We start from the raw sequence: 21,979 nt of genomic DNA, 5'->3' as shown, positions 1-21,979 counted from the left end.
CAGGGGTTTGAAATGTCACACCAAGTGACCTGGGCACGGCATATCCAGGGGCCATTCCCAGCCCCCTCCCACCCGGGCCATCCCCCGCCTCCTGCATTTCGGGTCTGGAAAGAAAATAAACCAAGGACACGCCAGACTGGTTCTGGGTGGACTTATTTTCCCGGGCAGCCACGATCCTAGCGGGGGCTTGTTGTGGCTCCTTCAGTGTATCGCTTGCAGGTGATGCCAAACGAAGATAAGGAGCCGCCGCCCGGCCTTCTCCTCTGTCTAGACAGGGGAATTAATAAATGCAGCGAGATTGATCACGTCGCGCATCCACTCTGGGGACAGCGCCGAGGGTGAGCCGTCACAGCCCCCTTGTTCGCCACGGGCCCGCGGGCTCTCTGGTCGACGGCATGGCCCGAGTGGCAGGCGTGCGAGGCGCCCTGGACAGGGGGTTCGGAAAAGAAGCGCCGGAAGGGCCCGAATGCACCGGCCGAAAATGCAGCGAGGGGTGGAGGCTCGGCCTTTGGGGGTGCACCGGACTGGGTTCTGCTCCAAGAGCAGAGAAAAAGCTGAGGGTACGAGACGCCCTCGAGAGCCTGACCGCAGGCTGGAGTCCGCCGAACTGCCGCTAACCGAGCATCGCAGGTTTCCCGCTCAAACGAGGTTTCCCCCACTGCCCCGCGGACCTCGGCCTCGAAACGCCCGGGACCGGGGAAGGGTGGGCGATGCAGACAGAGCGTGGCCTGGAGCAAGGGGCACGCGCCGACTTCCGGGAGGGCAGCCGCGCTTTCTAAAGCGCCAGCCAGGGCCGCCGGGGGGCGCACGGACCCAGCCCCGCCCCCCCCCCAACAGCGCCCAATCCCCGCCGGGCCCGCCCCCCGGCCGCGCGGGAGCCCTGAGGGCAGCGGCGCGCGAGGCGCGGGCACAAGCATCTGGGCCCACCCCTGGGCACCCGCGGCGGGTTCTGCTCGGCCGCTGTTTCGTTGAAACAAGCTCCGAGCCCCAACCGGCGCTCGTCCAGCCCTCCCGCTGTGCCCACAGCACACAGCAGCAGCATCGCATCGGGTTATTATTTTTTATTAAGATCAAAATATCCATCCCACTGTGAACTGGCTGTTCTTACAATAAATAACAATAACTTACGTTTTGTTCGGCAAAGGCTCACACACTCTGTCCTCCGTCGACTGATAATTTAAAACATTTTCAGGAAAGTCTCGTTTCTACTTTTTTCCGGCAATCATGCGCTTTGGGGATTGAGTGTCTGTTCCATTGGATTGTCCCCGCTTAGAGCCCAGGCAAAGCTGCCTGGGAGCGCGGGACCGGCTTGGGGTTGGAGCCCGCCTGGGCGAGTTCTGGGGGTGGCCCGGCGCCAGATGGGCCCTGCGCGTTCTCCGCGGGTAGGGGGCGCGGACAGAGCGGCGGCAGCCACGCGGAGCGAGGGAAGAGAAGAGGGCAGAGCTAACTCTAGTAAATCCCAAATTCTGGTTTTGAAAAAATAAAAGTTCTTGGATCAGGGCTCTCCGGTCTGGTGAAAGCAGGTTGCATCCTGGCGCTTTGGGCTGTCCTGACTGCTTCTCTGTCCTCTCTCTTTAAATAACAATAATAATAATTACAAAGGCGAGAGAGTTTTCGGAGCTGGAATGGCCAGAACATGGGTGAGTCTCATGCAGGGAGCATGCGAGGTCCGCGGGGTGGCGAGGATGGGGTCCCCTCACGTCTCCACGGGACTCGGCACCATGCTGTTGGGGGTGTCCGGGAGCTGCGAGGACAGGGAGGTCACATCGCTGCCAGAGGAGTTGCCTAGCGAGCCAGACTCAGAGAAGGAGACCTGGGGATGCAGAGACACCAGGAAAAGGCAGGTGAAGAGATGCGAGAGCTGGTGCCCCCAGACCGTGTGCTCTGAGTTGAGGGTGTCCCTTAGGGACAAGCCACCGGCTGGGAGCAAGCCCTTCGGGGAAGTGGGCCAGGTCCCCAAGCGCACTCTAGGGTATTAGGGCGAGAGCTGGAGTTGGGTTAATCCCTCTACCTGCCTCTTGAGGGCTTTAATCCAGGGAGACTTGCTTTAGAGCGAATTATGTATGGGCGGAGGTGCAGTTGCAGTCCCCCCCAACGTATGTCCCCTCTCATTGTCTACGACCGGCCCCTGGGAAGTACCCCCTTCCCACCTCGGCCCAACGGCCAAATCCCACCCCTCGGAGTAGTGAGGTCGGGTGGGTAGGGCAGGACCTCACCAGCTGCTGGAAGGCGGGTTGGTCCAAGTCACTCTGGAGGGCAAATTCGCTGAGGGCTTTCCACGGTGGCTGGTACGTCTGCACCTCCACTGCGCTGCCCTGAACAGCACTCTCGTGGCGGATGGGGCTGCCCGCCACGAGGGGCGTCCCGGTCAGTCCTTGGAGGCTCTGAGGGACAAGTGGAAGTGGAGGTGAGGGCCGCTCAAGTTAGGCCTTACCTCTCCCCCCGCCTTTGGCACTGAGGCCCCAGGCATTGGCCCAAGATATGGGTCCTGGTTTTGGGGGAGACGCACATTCCACCGGACCCAGGTGAGCCCTCCCTCCCCAGTTAAGATGCCCCAGACACAGAACCTCCACCATAGCCCAGCTTCAGCGTTGGCAGCCAACAGAACAAAGGAATTTGAGGCCTGTATTCCCATTTTTCAAGAGGAAAAGTGTTCAAACCAAGCCATGCCAAGAGGACACAACCCGCCGGGACTAGCGGGAGATGCATAACCATGCCTCCTGCGGCTCGGAGCTGTGCCAGCTCAGGTCTGCCGCTGGAACAAGGAGGAGACCCGACATCAGGTACAATAATTAATGAGCCTTAATCCCCAAGGTAAGCCTTTCTCTGAACGCACAAACAAACGCTTTTGGAGAGTCCAGTTGCCCCTGGATGTCCCCAGAGCCCGCCCTGAAAAGGGCACCCAGATGCTGCCGCGAGAACTCGAGGCCCCACCTGACCCGCTCCTCCGCTGCACGGTCCCTCACCGTCTTGTCGTTGTGTTGCTGCTGCTGCAGCTGCTTCATGAGGATGGATTTCTTCTTGTCTTTGCAGCGCTTGTTCTGGAACCAGACGCGGATGACCCGTGGGCTCAGGCCCGTCATCTCCACCAGCTGCTCCTTCATGAGCGCGTCGGGCCGCGGGTTGGCGGCATAGCACGTCCGCAGAGTGTGCAGCTGCTTCTCGTTGAGCACCGTCCGCACGCGGGTTGTCTTCTCCGTCTGTTTGTGCACGTGCGGGCGCAGTGAGGGCTGCCGGCCCGACGCGGGGTCTGCGAGGACAGGCGGACAAGACGTGAGAGAGGGGCCGCCACCCGCCTGCCCCGTGCCCCACCTTGCGGCGGCTGAGCCCTCCGAGGCCCTATTTCGTTCCTTTTTCTATTGCGTTGATTTCGTTTTATTGTTCGTCTCCCTTTCCAATTGTTCGCCCTACCCCGAGGGAGCTCTGCATTTTCGTCCCTTCCCTAGTTCCCCGATCGGGCTGCCCCGCAGCGCTGTCCCCGGAGCTCCATCAGGGCGTGGGAGTCCTGCGCTACGCCGGCTGCGGGAGCCGGGTGGCCGCTCCCGGCTGTGCCTCCTCCACTCACCCGACCCTAGGAATGCCCGTTTGGGCCCTGCGGGACGAAGGAGGCCCTCCGGAAGAAGTCGGAGTTTCAGAGGAAGAAGAAGGAGGAGCTCCCGGGACTCTGAGGGGGAAGGGGACCGACAGGGGCCCAGAGCGCCGCGCAGCTTTGGGGTTAGGGGGCTTGTCTCCCGCTCTTGGGGGCCTGCGAGAGACATTCCTCCTCGTGCAGAGACCACTGGGACAAGGCCGCGAAGACCCAGCCTGGGGTGCGGACGGTCCTCAAGGGACCAAACGTTCTTCACTGCCAGCTCTCCGGCCTCAGCTCTCCGGTCTCCTCGTTCAAGGCTCCAGCTTCCCTGGCCCGGCGCAGCTCACCCTCCCGGAGCGCAGCGGCTAGCATTCTCGGTTGGCTTTGGGAACTCTCAACCCCGGGTAAATAGCGCCTGACCCCCGCGGCCGGCAGCCTGAAACCCGTAACACACAAAAGGGAGTACCTCTGAGACCCGAAATCCGGTGCACTAAACACCAGCTTCATCCTGTTTCACACCCCCATCCAAACTAGGTCCACACACCCATGGATATATGCCGCACTGTTTCAATTTATATCCTCCTTCAGGCATTTCTAGGTCTGAATAAATATTTACAAATAGTCCATCCAGCTCAATTTCCTCATTCTATAGGAGAGGCAAGAGAGGACCAGAGAGGGGAGGAGCAGTACAAGACCACAGAGCACCCAGAGGCTCAGCCAGATCTGGAGATTGGTGCTTCAGGTCTGTGGCTGCCCAGCCTGGGGGCACCATCCTGCCCACTAACCACACACTCAGACCCCATCTCTGGGAAGCTCCTGATTAGCACCCAGGGCATCATCCCTTGAAATGTTTTCTATGACCCCAAGTCCACTGTGCCACCACACTCTCCCCACGGAGAAGCACTCTGCTAAGTTGTCCATCAAACTGGGTCTCAAAACACAAATACAGACACCGGCTCTTTGTTGCAGTGGCTGGCCTGCTAGTTGGCGGAGCCCAGGCCCAGTTCTGGGATGGGAGATGTATTCCTTACACACATACCCCCAGGCAAACCTAGCTTTCCTCTCTGGCAGTAACACATAGTGCTTGTAATTCCCCATACAAGTTTCCCAGACAGGCACCGCTAAGATTCTGTTGTCATTCACGCTCCTACTCCTGGCAGACGGTCCCACATATTCCTGATCATGGAGAACACAATTTTCGACAATTCCCCGCATGCTCACACACTCCTACACACAATCCTTGTTCATGTTGATCCACAAACGATTCCCCCCCCACACACACACACACACTCTCCTGTGTTCCTAGCCACAGATCTGCATTCACACAGAAACACACAATCCTGGCAAACGGAACCGCGCACGAGTGACAACTTTTCGTCCGAGCACAAGCACTCCGGTAACACACACTCGCACGTGCACTCACAACAGCGCAGGGGGCGCCGGGCCCCGCGCGCGGCTTACCTGGCAGATGCAGGCCGCGGGCGCCGGGGAGCGGGCCGGGGCTGCGCGGGCTGCCGGCCGCGGCGCGCTCCAGCAGGAGGCCGTGGTCGGCGCGGCAGAGCAGCTCGTGCTCACGCAGCGAGAACTCGTCGCCGGGCAGCAGCTGGCGGCTGCACACGGAGCAGCGGAAGCACTCGATGTGATACACGCTGTCCCGCGCCCTCATCACCAGATCGCTGCTGCTGAAGCCCACCTGGCACTTGGCGCACTTGATGCCGAACAGCCTGCGGGCCCAAGGCGCGGTCTGTGTCAGCGAGGGGCCTGAGGCCCGCCTCGCCTCCCGGTCTGCGACCCGCTCCGGGCACGCGGGCCCAGGACGCTTTGTGGCCCACAGGGAGCTTGCGGGGACCGACCCTCGGGGAGTTCGCAGGCCCAGACGCTCACGGCGGCACACGTTCGGAGTAGGAGTGGCCTTCTCTCCAGGCTGGGGAGCGCAGACAAGCCGCCACCCCCAGCCCCAGCCCCAGCAGGCGGTAGCTGAGCCCTGGCTCTCGCCGGCCTCACCTGACATAGTCCCGCTTGCAGTAGGTCTTCCCGTCTCTCACGAAGCACGTGCACGTCTCGTCCAGGTACTGGCTGCACTCGGCGCACTTGAGGCAGGCGGCATGCCACTCCAGGTCGGGCGACACCCGCAGGATAAACTGGTCGTGGATCTGACTCCCGCAGCCCACGCACATGGCCGTCCCGGGCTTCTCTGCCAGGGAAGGGCGCGGGACCCGCGTCAGGCCAGGCTCTCCGGACCCGGTCTGGGCCTCGGCCACGCCAACCCCAACCCAACCCAACCCAACCCAACCCGCTCGCTCCCTCGTTCCCTTTCAAGAATTGCGACCACAAGAAGGAAGTGGGCTTTCTAAACGTCCAAACAGTTGGAAACGAAAAAACAAAACCTTCTGAATTTGCGGAGGCTTTTTGTCTCCTCTCCACCCCCAATTTTTTTTTCCGCTACTACATTCATTTGGACACAGTCATTTTATTGATATATCTTGTAACTAAAAGCTAATACGTAGGGGAGAAGAAAGAATAAAAAGACATTTAAGCACTGCGGACGCCACCGCATCAATACTGAACGGTGATGTTCCGGCATTTCCGTCCACACACTCCCTCTTACAGCGACTCCCTCCAATCCCAACACAGACACATCAGCTTTCATCGGAGTCTCCTCTCATCCTCTCTGACATTTCTTAAATATCCCATATCAAGCTAGAGAAATCTGCCTTCTTGGAAAGGCCAAAAAAGACATGCAAGCAAGCAAAAGAGCCCATATTCCCCAGTCAAACCTAGTTGCCCTAGCGCAAAACAGAAGCAGATTTCACAACCTGAGGTCAGCCTAGCAGCCTAACATTGAGAAAGAATGTTTAATTGTAAATTAAAACAACAGGATTCCAAAGGACAAGTGGCCTGCAGGAGAAATGCATTCGTTTTGTTTTTTTTTTTTTCTCTCCCAGTGTCCTGTCAAATAGAAGCCACTTGTAGAATCCGCTAAACATTCTTCTGCATTAGAAATAATGCATATTACACACATACACATACACACCCACATACAGAGAGAAAGACTTACTCTTGGAATGATCCCCCATAGCACCCAGAAAAGGATAATGAAAAATAATATCCACCATGCAGAAAAGAGATGTGCGCAAAGTGTGCGGGCAGGGGCAGAAGGACGAAGGTCGCGCGCCCTGCCTCGGCTCTTTGGTAACTAACTCCTCCTGCCCCGCTGAGTTGAAGGAGCGATTCCGCACCGGCCCGCACGCAGCATGACGTCAGCACGCACTCGCCCGGGGCCGGAGCTGGGGGCGGGACCTGTGGCGTCATGAAGCTTCCCCAGAACCTCGGGGGATGCGGGGGAAGTAGTGGGGACCTGGGGGCTGTAGGGCGGGGTGGCTTGGGTGGAAGGCGAGGGTGACGGGGGATTGGCTGCAAGGAAATGGACAAACCCTGATTGGCCCGGAGTGAACAATGGAGCGCAGCCCCCTCGTCCGAAATCTACAAGGATCCTCTCTCCGGCCCCCTATCGTGCTATCCCTGCTGGACCTTGCGTCACCGCCGAGCTGGCTCCGCGGCCACCGCAGCTCTGAGCTTCCTCATGGATTTGCCGGGCAGTCTCCGCAGGCGTGCCCGAGCGGGGTGATGGATACCTGGGGAGGGGGTGGGGACGGGGCGGGGGGGGGGAGGCCTCTCCTTTAAATGCTCCCTACTTTCACAAATAAAAAAATTAAAAAATCCACTCTTTTGGAACGAGAGCTAGGGGAAAGGGAGGTCTGTTTGGACATAACCATCACCGTCCAGCCGATCACCTTTCTCCTCTCGTGCGCCTTTGTCCTCAGGGTACAAGCTAGAGAGAGAAGTTAGGGAACGACCACTGGCGTTTGGATAAACTCTTTTTAGACTTCCCCCATCCGCCCGCCTGTGGAAAACTTCTCCAAGTTGGAGCATTAGATGGGTAGCGCCAGAACGCAGAATTCGAAGACGCTTGTCGGATCCTGATTCGAGCCTTGACTTGCATTTGGAGGTTTGGCGGGGTGTGTGTGTGTAAGGGAGGGGGGGTAATTTAACACGGACTCCCCTCATCTTTTCCCCACCCGAATAGCACAGCTCCTTCTAGGAACAATGCTGGGGTCGAATGTATGTCCTACTTCCCAAATAAGCGATTTTTATAAGCTCTTCTGTTTGATTTCACAAACCAACTGCAACGCAAATAATCAGAAACAAATGTAGCGCGCGGGGTAATTTACTATCTGTGCACTGGTTTGTCGGTCCTTAGAAAACCCAAGACTTTGGAGCAGAATCCAAGCATTTCTTTCTTTCAAAGAAATCGCTGTGGGTTTTGTTTGAAAGGGTTCAAAGACTGGCCCATGAATTATAAATAACATATATCTAACCATGGTGGCTGTTGTTTTCCCTTTAAAAGGTGTACCAAGAACTTGGTGCGCGCCTTGGGGTAAAATGTCAGACCCTGGCCCTGGTGCCCGCGGGCGGGTCGGCCTGAGGGTGCGGTCGAGCGCTGCGGCCTTTCTACTAAAAATCTAAGTCTGTTTGGCCTCAAGCTCTCGGTTGCTCTCTGGGAAAGGGGTGCAGCCAAGGGTGCAGGGAGAGACTTTGAGGAGAGTTCGGGCTAGGCCCTCCATACACACCAAACTCGCTACTTGACAATGGTCCACGCACAGCCAGAGAGCGCCCACCCGCCGCCCCCGAGCTGTGTCTAGTGCTTCACGCCGGCAGTCCCGTCGTCCCGCAAGGCTTTCGATCACCGCCACTACCTTTGAAACATCTTGTCACCAGTCTGGTTCTTCCGCACAGAAGGTTCGATCGCTCTGCTGACAAGCCATTTCTTGCGTCTTTGGCTACTAGCTCCCACAAAGGGCGCTCACCCTGGGTGTGTACGGAGCAGGTCGGGGATGAGGAGAATGATGCGTTTGAATATGTTTTTGTAAATAAATGGCGTTGAGGAGCCAGGGGAAGGGCAATCTGCGCTTGTATCCTCACCAGGCTACTCTGTGACCTAATGCATCTTATTTTACTTCTCTGTCCCTCAGTTTCCTCATGTGTAAAATGGGGAATAAAATAGTAGCTATCTCTACTATTGTAAGAATTAAACGATTCTCTGGAAAAGGCTTAGAATGACACTTGACGTATACTAAGTGTGCAATACGTGTTAACTGTGATAATTATCATTATGGTTATATCTTTGTGTTGGGAGCCTCTGTGTATGCTGTGTCTTTCCTGCATGGGTGCCTGTGTGTGGAGGGGAGGTCTAAATATGTCTGTGTGTATATCATCTGAAGATTTCTTTGTATATCTCAATGTGCATTTGCTCTGTGTGTCTGCTGTGGGGTGGAAAATCAAAAAGTGTGGCTTGAGTGTAGTTTGCATACAGGTGATGTCTGTGTACCTGGGTATGCGGTCCTGAAATGGGGGCATGAGGTGAGCATATTGGTGAGCTAGGCTGTGTGCCTGGGGCATGAGCTTCCTCCTTAGGCCACTCTAAGCCTCGCCTGGTTTCCAGCATCTGGCCAGGAGCAAGTGACTAGTCAATAACTCAAGTTTGAAGGCCACCAGGAGAGGATGCCTCCAGCAGAATCTTAGGCCTGGACTTTAACCCTCTTCTGCCAAGAAGAGAAATTTATCACCACCTGGAAAAAAACAATCTTTGAGGCCATCTTAGGGGGAGGGGAGAAATAGTCACCTCTCCTGGAATGCCAGGAAACCAAGTCAAGAATTAATATTTGTTCAGACCCTACCAAGTGCAAATCCCCTGTTATGAGCCTACCAGATCATGTTATGACGTGGGTAATATTAGACTCATTCAATCCCCAAGGAAACTGAGGCTTCCTGAGCAGACATGACTGTTTCCAGTCACAGGGTAAGTCAGAGCTGACATTCAAAGCCAGGTCTGCCTGGTTCCATCTCCCTTGCTTCTTTCAATGTGGCTGCTGAAGACCCACAGAGGTATGGTTCTACCACTCACCCCCTTCACCTCTCTGGAGCTGTAAAGCCAGCAACCTGTTTCAGGGTCCCTCCATGTGGGTCTCCTGGGTCACAGCCACCCCTGGGAGACCAACGCAAGTGTGGGAGAAGAGAAAACAGAGAAAACTCTTACCCTGGCACAGCCACAGGGCACCATTGACCTGGCCCTGCCCTTGTTTTCTGCCTCCTGGCAGCTCCCGGGGTACCCTTCTAGGGGAGGCAGGGGCCACAACACTCTGCACATCCCAGGCTACCACAAGCAGGAGACCTGGATGCCTGCTTTGCTGGGCTCTGGAACACTGTCTTCCCTTAGTAGAAATAGCAGCTTGAGGTCCGTAGCTCTGCATTATCCCATAAAACTAGCCCCAGCTGTGACCCTCCTCCTGGGAAGATTTCAGAAGCACAGAGAAGTCCCCTGAATTCCATCTCCCCAAATCTCCTCACCCCATCACTGCTGCCTAAAACTCTGCTCACAATTCCACTAAAAGGTCAGCTTACTGTGCAAAGATCCTTAAGAAAGAACAGAATAACAGGTGGTCATTCACACTACAGTGATAGTGGCTCTTTCCCTGGGAAGGAGACCTGAGAGAAGGAGCAGGAAAGCACAAGGCCCCCAGGGTTGGGAGGTGGGTCACCAAAGCAGGCCAGCTGGCAAAAAACCCACTTTTATTATTTTACAGTTTTGCTTAGTCAGTCCTCCCATCCTTCCTTTTCTTCCTTTTCTTCTACAGTCTAGCACTGGAAAGCTGGAAGAGCCTTTAGAGCCTCTCTCTTCCAGGTCTGTGTTTGACAGAGAAGAAACAGACCACCAGAGAAGGTGGTCATCCTCTCCCTGCCTGTCCATGAAAGGACAGATCCTGCTTGGGGCGCCCAGACAGCTCCCCCACATGCACACACACACACACACACACACGCATGAACACATGTGCACATGTGCATGTATATATGGACACACACATGCACACACGCATGCCCACACATGCACACACATACACACATGCGTGCATGCACGTGCACACATATGTGCACACACATGCACACACATACTGAACTTCCTTCCCCACTAACTGCCTTCCAGATCTTACCCACTCAAGAGACCCTCATCTGCACAAAGATGTTTTGTCTCCTTGTTTCCATGGAATCACACACATGGGGAGGAATACTGGGTATAACCTACATCTTCAACAGCAGCATCATAATAGCTATCATATCGGCCTCTTGCTTGGGGCCCCCTTCACACACATGGCTGCCCTTATACTCACATTTCTAGAAAGAAGTTACTATTGTTTAAATTATCCCTACTTCACAGATGAGGAAACTGAGGCTTGGAGAGGTTAAGTAATTTGTCCCAGGTTACAAAGCTGGTGGAGCCTTTGAACCAGCCTCTCTGCCTCCAGATCCTGCTTATGGAATCATTACACCATCTTGCTTCCTGATCATTCACAAAGGGGATGCCACAGGAATGATGCCCACCCAACACAAAGAAAGTTGATGCCAGTGAAAAGGGCATTAATCTCTACCATGAGTATCAGAAAGGAAACCGAAGCCCAGAGACCTTGCACCCAGCATGTGAGTGACAGAGATGGAGCTGGAAGCCAGGGCTCTTCCTGCTAGCATCCCTGGGGATGGGGTTCTACCCTTGCCCATCTGAGGACCAGCCCACCTGGCCCTGCCATGGCCGTAGGCCTCTACTTTTCTCCCAAGGCAGTTGGAGATGTTGTGTAGAACAGGAAAAAGAGGCCTCAGCATTCACATCATCACCCACCATCCAGTTCTGAGAACTCAGCTTTGGTGTGGAGTTGGGCACCAAGCTTCAGAGAAAGCAACTAAGACCTGAGAAAAGGAAGAAACTTGACAAGACTCTAGGCCTCCGGACAGGCAAACCTGTGCTCTCATCTGAGGCTCTCTCACCTGCCTCCCACTGACTTCCTTTGAGCAAACAGCCACCCAATGGCACTGCTGGGCCCCTCCCTTCTCCGGAACCCTTTCTCTCTTCCCTGACGCCCACTGAGCACTTGCGGCAGGCTGAGTCCTGGGCTAAGTTATTGCAGACCATATCATTTAACACCCAGGTTGTCCATGAAGCCAACCCTGCCTCTAAGGCATTGAGGTAGGTTTTATAGTCATCTTTCAGCAGCTCAGAAATGAATAAACCAATAACTGTCACATGTTAAAAACAACTAGTAAGAGGTGGTACTGAGACTCAAACCCATGCCCTTGCTAGTCCATGAGACTAGTTATAAACTTGTGCTTTTGAGTCTGCCCCAGATGGGACAGTGGACATGTGTCAAAGTCATTCTGTATTAAGAAAACCATGGTCTATATCACTCTTTTCCTTGGGAGATCAATAAGATAATTATAGAAGGATGAGAAAAATGAACCTTTTTAAAAACATAAGGGAGCTTTGTTTCTTTCCAAATCACACCCTGAAGGCAGCTGCAGGGAGAACCACCAGCTCTAGATTTTCAGGGAGAAGGCCAGGGGAAGGAGTTGTGCTTGGCAGTTTGGGGAAAAGTTGCATATTTCCTATCTTTCCAGAAGGGGGAACCCTCGCCACCTTGGCATGGCCTGGGAGTGCTTCTGAGCAGTCTGGCCCAGCACACTGGTGTTCCCGTCTTCCGCCGGCCCACATCCTCATGGGGCCTCCCTTCTAGTCACTTAGAGCGAATCCCTTCCCTTACTGAGATCCAGGTAGTGGGTAAAATGAGAAAGAAAAGAAGGGAAGGAAAGAGGGAGAGACTGAGCTCCAAAGGGAAATAGATTCACCAAAGCAGGATCAGATGGTGGTTTTGCAGTGAGGCCAGCCTTTTGCAAATGGGCCAGGCTTCAGGCTGGGGCCCTGGATGGACAGGGTGTGCTTCACTGAAACAGATAACAGGTAGAAAAGAGAGGAAGATAATGGTAAGTGACAAAGAGTCTCTCCTTTGACCAAACTCCAGGTGGGCTCCTCTGAGCCCTTTTTCGACTAGGTCTCCACCTTGAACAAAACACTGACATGGTTTCTGACAGCTCAAGGTTATATCCACAGGACCACCCTACCGGCCCCCCACACACACACTCCCTAAATGCCTTCCTAAGAAAACTCAAGGCTGTCAAGAGAATTTACTGTTTGTTTCTGTCAACATCTGAAGATAGGACCTTTGTCTCCCAGCCTCTTTGGGAGGGAAGAACCTACCTTGGATAAGCAGTTAGCAAACCCACATGGGTTTCTCCTGAACCAACCCCTACTTCCTGCTTTTTGTACTTTTTCACTTCTCTGACTCTCCTGAACCCCCGTCCCCTCCCCTCCCTATTCCCTCATTCTCCCTTTAAAACAGCCAGTCACCTCTGTACAAGTCAAAGTTGAGTTCAGTGCACATGGGACTCTGCCCTGTTACTATACTATATTTCTGACTAAAATCAGTCCTTGCCACTGTACCTAGTGTCCGGCTTTGTTTACCTTTGACTAGGGGTCAGCACCGTGACCTAGACTATAACAGGAACACAAAGGAGGGACCTAGAATAGAATGGTTGGAAAGTCTTCCTGGAGCCCATGGCATCTCATCTGAGCCCTGTAGGATGAGTATGATTCTTCCAGACCAAAAAGGAGAAAGGAAGAGGGAACAGTTTTGCAGAGAGAGGAAGGAGGTGTGTAAGTCATGTGCATTTTGGGGGAAATGTGAACCTGGAGTCAGGAATGATGTGGGCAGTGGCGCACACCATCCACAGCAGGTCCAGGTAGCTGGGCTGTCACAGAGGAGACAGATGACAAAAGACTGAAAGAGAAGTTTGGGTTAGACTGCAGGAAGCCTCAAATGCCAGGCTGAGGAATTCTGATGGCATTCTTTCGGCGAAGGAGAACTGTGATCCTGATGTAGTGTGAAGAGATTCAGATGGGGAAATGGCATGAACATAGCTGTTCTGTGGAAAGATGAACACATGGATGAATCAAGCAAGGCAGGAAATAAATGGGACAGAAGTCAGGAAGGTGTGGGAGGAGGTGAAGGAAGAAGATGTGCTTGTGGACTTTGGGCCAGCCCCTCTCTCTCCTTAGAAACGGACAGGCTAGGAGAAAGCCTGATTTGGAAGAGGGGTGGATAGTGACCAATCAATCTCAACCATTTACATGGGGCAACGGGAAGGATCTCTATATGTAATCCTGAGGAAAGTGGAAAAGAATATCACTGCCTTGTAACTTACTTGCTAAAGATATTGAAAAAATATATCTGGGTTCAGATCCAGACCAGCATCATAGGGAACAATCCTATATTGCGAATTGTATCTTCCTGGGGTGGGAGTAGACTTCACGTTTTTTCTGCTGTGCTATTCTGGGCCAGTGCCCTGAAGTCAGCGAATGTAGGCATAGAATCATATTTGCCCTGACTCATGTGGTCCTAGCATTTTCCTTTAGCAGTATTTCTAGATTCAAATTAGAGGAAGTGCCAGCTATCTGCTTGACTGGAACTCTAGTGATGCCTATTTTTCATTTTATTTCCCCAGGAGGAAAACTGAATATTGTAATAGGCTCCTCCCACTGCATAGATGTGGGTGTTTAGGTTTTGCAGACTTTGGGACCCACTTCCAGCCCCCTTACCAATCATAGATGCTCGCCTTTTATGATACTAAAACAAATGGATAATCATTTATTGTATGCCCTCAAATGTGAGGATGCCTCTTCACAAAGCTATTGTCATAACCTTTAAAGGTTTTGAAGGATGTCTTTTATTCTCTCCAACACACATTCATAAGACGCTAAATACATGTGTGTTTTTCTCAGACCACAGACTTTTCAAAGACCACAGACTTATGTCCTATTTTGTCTCTTTGTCACCTTAAAATAAACTAGGAATTATAAATGACACCAAATATTTGGCTATTGTCAAAGCCCATCCAGCAACGATTTTTCAAAAGAACACAGATAGGATCCTCTTTCACTGGAAAACATCTTCTGAAGGCTAGAGTTACCAGCAAATTCCAAAAATAGATAAAAAATGAGATAATAGAATCTGGGTTGTCACCTCTTGTCCAATGGGATTATCTGATGTCTAATCATGGACAGATTGTGATTAATGTGATTGTGGATGGGGCATTAATCCGATTCAGGAGGGAATCCAGTCAGATTTTCATCTGCTCCAAATGTGTAATTGGTTTGGAGGCAGCAGCAAAGCAGCTTGTACCAGATTTTGCCGCATCACGGTGATGAGGTCTATTTTGATCAGCTTGAGTTATGGGCAATATAAATTATTTATAGCCACTTTAGACATGCCTTATACTTGTAAAGACCTTCAAAACAAAATAACATTCCTCTTGCTATCGTAGGAATCTCATTCAGCTGAATCCTGAAGCCCATAGCTTGTAAAAAGCAAGGGAGAGAAAAGATTATAGGCCAGTAGGCTCATCATCAAGTACTGACTGAACATTACAAGGAACCAGAGGTTGAACCAGACTATAGAGGAGGCCAACTGTTGCATACAGAATGGTCTTGGCCCAAAAGGATTTTGCTGTAGCTGAGAAGAGAGACCCAGACTCGGGAAAGCACAAGCATCCACAGAAAGCAGTATGTGAGGCTCATTCAAGCTGAGCATAAAGCAGAATTCCTTCTGAGCTAGGCAAGTTTCATGAAAGTGGTGGGATTTGAGCTGGGTCTGTAAAGGAGAGAAAGCTTCCACTGTAGCCTGTGAGTGAGGAGGGAAAGTGCTGGGGGCAAAAGCTGGCATGCACATGAACACTGGGTACAAGGAAGGATGGTCTGGGTGGAGGGAAGGGGAGATACTATTATTTATTGAACAGTTACTATGTGCTATGGATGGTACTTTATTCATCTCCTTCATTCCTCGTGTATCAGCAGGGTGCTTTGGGCTAATAGAAAGCCCAGTTAAAAGTAATACCATAAACAGGAAATGAGCAGGCTCAAACAACAAGCACAGAGGTAGGGCAGACTGTACAGTTGGATGACCCCGGGCTTCAAAGGTGTCATCAGCAGGTTTTTTTCTGTTTCCCTGCTCTAGTGTCAAGAGACTCAGCTCCATCCTAGGGATAGTTCTTATGGTCACAGAATGGCTGCCAAAACACCTGGGACCATATACCTCCTTGTCTGTGACCAGCAGGAGAAGCTGGCTTTCTGGGGCTCTCACCAAAGGTCAAGGAAGCTTCTTTTAAGAATCTCCCAGAAAACCCATTTTCTGTTTGACCCAAACTGGCTTAGATATGCCTATTCCTGATCCAATAACTGATAAAGAGTCAGACTCCTTTGTTGGCTTAGACTAACTAGTACAGGCACATACACACCACCACTGGTGTGCTGATAAATGTTTAAGCAGAACTGGCTCTCTAGGAGCACCTGGGTGGCTCACTCAGTTGAGTGTCCAAGTTTGGCTCAGGTCATGATCTCTCAGTTCATTAGTTCAAGTCCCACATAGGGCTTTCTGCTATCAGCCTGTCAGCAGACAGCCTCTGTCCCCACTCTCTGTGCCCCTCTCCTGCCTGTGCACTCCCAAAAATAAATAAATATTTTAAAAAACTGGCTCTCTAGGAAAGAACTTGTACATATACATATATGAGTATTATAAATTTATTTATACAAAGAAGTATAGCAAAGATTTACAAATAATAATAAAATATGCAATACGCTGTACTGTAAATTCCATATAGCCAATTGATTCTTATAGAATGCTTTCAATGATTTTCACCAAACTTTTGCTAACTTATGGTTGCATAATTAAGTAAATAAATATCTTTCCTATAACCTAGCAATAAACAATTATAAAAATATACTACAATTAATTTTTTTGAGAGAGGGGTAGAGAATGAAGGAGAGAGAATCTTTTTTTTTTTAATATATGAAATTTATTGTCAAATTGGTTTCCATACAACCCCCAGTGCTCATCCCAAAAGGTGCCCTCCTCAATACCCATCACCTACCCTACCCTCCCTCCCACCCCCCATCAACCCTCAGTTTGTTCTCAGTTTTTAACGGTCTCTTATGCTTTGGCTCTCTCCCACTCTAACCTCTTTTTTTTTTTTTTTCTTCCCCTCCCCCATGGGTTTCTGTTACGTTTCTCAGGATCCACATAAGAGTGAAACCATATGGTATCTGTCTTTCTCTGTATGGCTTATTTCACTTAGCATCACACTCTCCAGTTCCATCCACGTTGCTACAAAAGGCCATATTTCATTCTTTCTCATTGCCACGTAGTATTCCATTGTGTATATAAACCACAATTTCTTTATCCATTCATCAGTTGATGGACATTTAGGCTCTTTCCATAATTTGGCTATTGTTGAGAGTGCTGCTATAAACATTGGGGTACAAGTGCCCCTATGCATCAGTACTCCTGTATCCCTTGGATAAATTCCTAGCAGTGCTATTGCTGGGTCATAGGGTAGGTCTATTTTTAATTTTCTGAGGAACCTCCACACTGCTTTCCAGAGCGGCTGCACCAATTTGCATTCCCACCAACAGTGCAAGAGGGTTCCCGTTTCTCCACATCCTCTCCAGCATCTATAGTCTCCTGATTTGTTCATTTTGGCCACTCTGACTGGCGTGAGGTGATATCTGAGTGTGGTTTTGATTTGTATTTCCCTGATAAGGAGCGACGTTGAACATCTTTTCATGTGCCTGTTGGCCATCCGGATGTCTTCTTTAGAGAAGTGTCTATTCATGTTTTCTGCCCATTTCTTCACTGGGTTATTTGTTTTTCGGGTGTGGAGTTTGGTGAGCTCTTTATAGATTTTGGATACTAGCCCTTTGTCCGATATGTCATTTGCAAATATCTTTTCCCATTCCGTTGGTTGCCTTTTAGTTTTGTTGGTTGTTTCCTTTGCTGTGCAGAAGCTTTTTATCTTCATAAGGTCCCAGTAATTCACTTTTGCTTTTAATTCCTTTGCCTTTGGGGATGTGTCGAGTAAGAGATTGCTATGGCTGAGGTCAGAGAGGTCTTTTGAAGGAGAGAGAATCTTAAGCAGGCTCCACACCAAGCATGGAGCCCGATGTGGGGTTAGATTTCATGACCCCGAGGTCATGACCTGAGCTGGAATCAAGAGTCAGACGCTTAACCAACTGAGCCACCCAGGCACCCCTACAATTAATATATTTTACATGAAAATGTTTAAAACCCTGGTGCTAAGTCAACAGGAAATGTAAAAAGTCTATGTGAAGAAAACTTTCTTGACTAGGGCCAGGTGGAAAAAAAAAACAAAAAACCAAAACACATAGAGTACCAAAATATGGTCCAGTATACCATTATTTATATGATGTCAATTTTGCTCCAATTAATCTATAAATGTATAAATCTATAAATGTAATTTGGCATGCCACAAATATAATTAAATTGCCAATGGAATTTGACGTAATAATTCTAAAGATAAAATGAAAAAAGAAGTGTGTGAGAATAGTGAGGAAAGTTTATGAAAGAAGAGAAACGAGGGGTGTTTCTCCCTACTAGATATTCAAATGCATTATAAAGTTCTAATAATGAAAACAGTTTTATATTAAAGCAGAACTTGGCAGATTAAAAAAAATTAATGTTTACTTATTTTTGAGAGAAAAGGACAGAGCATGAGTAGGAGAGGGGCAGAGAGAGAGAGGGAGACACAGAATCTGAAGCAGGATCCAGGCTCTGAGCTGTTAGCACAGAGGCTGACAATGGGACTCAAACCCACGAGTGGGGAGATCATGACCTGAGCTGAAGTCAGACGCTTAACCTACTGAGCCACCTAGGTGCCTCAGAGATAGCAGGCAGATTTAATATAACGTATTGAAAAGACCAAAATCAAACTTTTGGTTTGATATGATTCAGGAGAAAGGCAAACAATTTTCAGTATATATTATTGGTACATTTGAAAAAAATTAAGTCAGACCTCTCTGCACCACATCATTTACCAGAACCTTCTTCAGATGGATTAAAAATTTAAATGTAATGGCAAAAACACAAAGATACTAGACTAAAATATATGTGACTCTTCCTGTAACCTTGGGATGAGGATGGGCCTTCCTAGTGGCACAACAAAGGTAGAGTCCAGGTGGGAAAGACCAATGGATTTGACCACATAATACTGCAATGATTGTTGTTCTTTCCAGGCATCCTCACAAGGGTGACATGGTCTTTAAACCCTGCATAGAAATCCCTGATGAACTACCATGATGCCCAAGGAAGACAGAGTGACCTGAAAGTCCAACTACTTCCTTAAGATAACCCAACTTAAGACCATCCAAAATGCTTCATTGTGGGAGCAGACAACATAGATTCCAAGCAATGCAGCAGATCCGCATATCCCTCAATGGGCAGGCTGTGGTGCTGATGGGCAAGAACACTGTGATGTGCAAGGCCATCCGAGGGCATCTGGAGAACAACCCAGCTCTAGGAGAAACTGTTGCCTCATATCTGGGGGGATTATGGGTTTTGTGTCACCAAGGAGGACCTCACTGAGAACAGGACGTTCTGCTGACCAGTAAGGTGCCAGCTGCCACCCATGCTGGTGCCATGGCCCGAGAAGACCTCCTTCTTTCAGGCTTTAGGCATCACCACTAAAATCTCCCAGAGCACCACTAAAATGCAGCTGATTAAGACTGGACACAAGGTGGGAGCCAGCAAAGCCACACTGCTGAATATGCTGAAAATCTCCCCCTTCTCCTTTGGGCAGATCATCCAGCAGGTGTTTGACAATGGCAACCTTTGAAGTGTTTGACATCACAGAGGAAACTGCATTCCCGCTTCCTGGAGGTTGTCCTCAATGTTACCAGCATATGTCTATAGATAGGTTACCCAACTGTTGCATCAGCGCCCCATTCTATCATCAGTGGATGCAAATGGGTCCTGGCTTTGTCTATGGAGACTGATTATACCTTCCCACTTGCTGAAAATGTCGAGGCCTTCTTGGTTAATCCATCTGCATTTGTGGCTGCTGCCCCTGTGGCCACAGCCCCAGCCAAAGTTGAAGCAACAGAAGAGTAAGAAGAATCCAATGAAGATCTGGGATTTTGTCTCTTTGACTGATCACCCAAAACAACCAATTGAGCCAACTTTGTTTGTGAAACAAGAACCTAAATGTTTACTTCTCTTACCAAAAAATGCAATGAATGTTTATTATTTATGACAAGTGGGATGGTACCCTTACAGAGAAAGCCTTAATGTATTGATGACTTAAGTAATTAAGTCATTCTTCAAAACAAGAATGCTAACAAAAAAATGGGCTACAAAGAAGAAAAAATCATAATCAATTATACATGGAAAAATTATTGTCTCAGTACAAATTCAGTAGCTTAAAATAACACCCATTTATTATATCCCTGTTTCCATAACTCAAAATTCTGGGCATGGCTTAACTAGGTTCTCTGCTTGGGGTCTTACAAGACTGAAATGAATGTGTTGGCTGGGCTGTGCCACACATAGGGAAGGATATGCTTCCAGGCTCCCAGACTGGTGGTAGAATTCATTTACTTGCAACTTTACTTCATGATAGCTTGCTTCTTCAAAGTCAGTAGCACAACAAGAGAGAGAGAGAGAGACTAAGCAAGAGAGCAAGAGAATGAGATCAAGAGAGAATCTGTTGAGTCTCCATCTTCAGGCAGCCCTTTTAAAGGGTTCACCTAATTGAGTAAGGCCCACCTACTTTTGATGAACACAAAGTCAACTGATTAGAACTTCACTTACATCTGCAAAATCCTTTCATTTTTGCTATAGTTGTTAGAAAAAAGTTACAGCCATTCAAGGGGGAGGGGATTATACAGGGTTTAGATCTTTGGGGATTACCTTAAAGTGTACCCACCACATGAATAATGAATGAAAAGCAGATCAAAGCATGGGGAGGAGCCAAGATGGTGGAACAGCATGGAAGCTTTTTGTGTGTCTTGCATCCATGAAATACAGCCAGACCAACACTAAACCATCTTACACACCTAAAAAACTGATTGGAGGGTTAACACAACAATCTGCACAACCTGAACCACAGAATTCAGCAGAAAGAGAAAAAATTCATTTTTATTTTCAATTTTTATTAAAAATATTTTTCTTTAATTTTTATTACTATATTTTTACTTTTGTGTAAATTTTTTCAAATTCTGTTTTAGTTCCATCATTTTATTTTAATCTACTTCAGTGTATTCACCTTTTCAAATTTTCAAACTATTTCCTTTTTTCTTTTTCTTTTTTTCTCTTTTGTTTCTTTTCTTTTTCTTGAATGAAGAAAGAGAAAAACTTCATTTTTACTTTCAATTTCTATTAAAAATATTTTTCTTTAATTTTTTACTATATTTTTTGCTTTTATGTAAATTTTTTCAAATTCTATTTTACTTCCATCATTTTATTTTAGTCTACTACAGTGTATTCATTTTTTCAAATTTTCAAACGATTTTCTTTTTTCTTTTTTAAATCTTTTTTCTCTTTTTTGTTTCTTTGCTTTTACTTGAATACAGAAAAAGAAAAAATTCATTTTTATTTTTAATTTTTATTAAAAATATTTTTCTTTAATTTTTTTCTACTATATTCTTTACTTTTGTGTATAGTTTTTCAAATTCTATTTTACTCCCATCATCTCATTTTAGTCTACTTCAGTATATTCATTTTTTCAAATTCTCAAATGATTTCCTTTTTTTCTCCCCCCACCTTTTTTTCTCTAATCTGTCAAACCACTTTCAACACCCAGACCAAAACACACCTAGGATCTAGCAACATTTATTAGATTTGTGTGTGTGTGTGTGTTTAATTTTTAAATTTTAATATTTTTTAATTTAAATATTTTTTAATTTTAAGTTTTCTACCTCATTAATTCTTTTTCTCCCTTCAAAAATGACAAAACAAAGGAATTCACCCCAAAAGAAAGAGCACGAAGAAATGACAGCCAGGGACTTAACCGACACATATACAAGCAAGATGTCTGAACCAGAATTTAGAATCACAATAATAAGAATACTTGCTGGAGGGGCGCCTGGGTGGCTCAGTCAGTTGAGCGCCGACTTCGGCTCAGGTCACGATCTCGCAGTCCTTGAGTTTGAGCCCCGCATCGGGCCCCTGTGCTGACAGCTCAGAGCCCGGAGCCTGTTTCAGATTCTGTGTCTCCCTCTCTCTGACCCTCCCCCATTCATGCTCTGTCTCTCTCTGTCTCAAAAATAAATAAACGTTAAAAAGAAAAAATTAAGAATACTAGCTGGAGTCAAAAATAGATTAGAATCCCTTTCTGCAGAGATAAAGGAAGTAAAAACTAGTCAGGATGAAATAAAAAAGGCTATAACTGAGGTGCAATCACGAATGGATGCTGCGGCAGCAAGGATGGATGAGGCAGAACAGAGAATCAGTGATATAGAGGACAAACTTATGGAGAATAACCAAGCAGAAAAAAGGAGGGAGATTAAGGCAAAAGAGCATGATTTAAGAATTAGAGAAATCAGTGACTCATTAAAAAGGAACAACCTCAGAATCATAGGGGTGCCAGAAGAGGAAGAGAGAGAAGTAGGGGTAGAAGGTTTAT

At 48.8% G+C, this 21,979-nt stretch overlaps 1 protein-coding gene and 1 pseudogene across 1 annotated transcript; one reads left to right on the top strand and one right to left on the bottom strand.

Moving 5' to 3' along the window:
* Window positions 1-1,696: 1,696 nt before the first annotated feature.
* Window positions 1,697-6,687, bottom strand: ISL2 (ISL LIM homeobox 2). Its single transcript, XM_042940477.1, has 6 exons — window positions 6,630-6,687; window positions 5,576-5,765; window positions 5,033-5,295; window positions 2,967-3,250; window positions 2,217-2,384; window positions 1,697-1,813 (listed from the first exon to the last, which is right to left on the bottom strand). Exons 1-6 carry the CDS (start codon window positions 6,685-6,687, stop codon window positions 1,697-1,699), a joined length of 1,080 nt encoding a protein of 359 aa, XP_042796411.1.
* An 11,969-nt stretch (window positions 6,688-18,656) lies between these two features.
* LOC122221152 lies at window positions 18,657-19,509 on the top strand (annotated as a pseudogene).
* Window positions 19,510-21,979: the final 2,470 nt, after the last annotated feature.

This window comes from Panthera leo, chromosome B3 (assembly GCF_018350215.1).
Source record: "Panthera leo isolate Ple1 chromosome B3, P.leo_Ple1_pat1.1, whole genome shotgun sequence".
Lineage (NCBI taxonomy): Eukaryota > Metazoa > Chordata > Mammalia > Carnivora > Felidae > Panthera > Panthera leo.
The sequence above is the reverse complement of the archived record's forward strand: the minus strand, read 5'-3'. Positions and strand labels throughout refer to the sequence as shown.

Bases quoted from the DNA above. Each gene is read 5' to 3' on its own strand.
- ISL2 (XM_042940477.1), bottom strand. From the start codon at position 6,687: ATGGTGGATATTATTTTTCATTATCCTTTTCTGGGTGCTATGGGGGAT. The intron at 5,296-5,575 runs GTGAGGCCGGCG...TTGGGCCCGCAG, and splicing joins TGCAAGCGGGACTATGTCAG to GCTGTTCGGCATCAAGTGCG. The intron at 3,251-5,032 runs GTAAGCCGCGCG...CTGTCCTCGCAG, and splicing joins CCGCGGCCTGCATCTGCCAG to ACCCCGCGTCGGGCCGGCAG.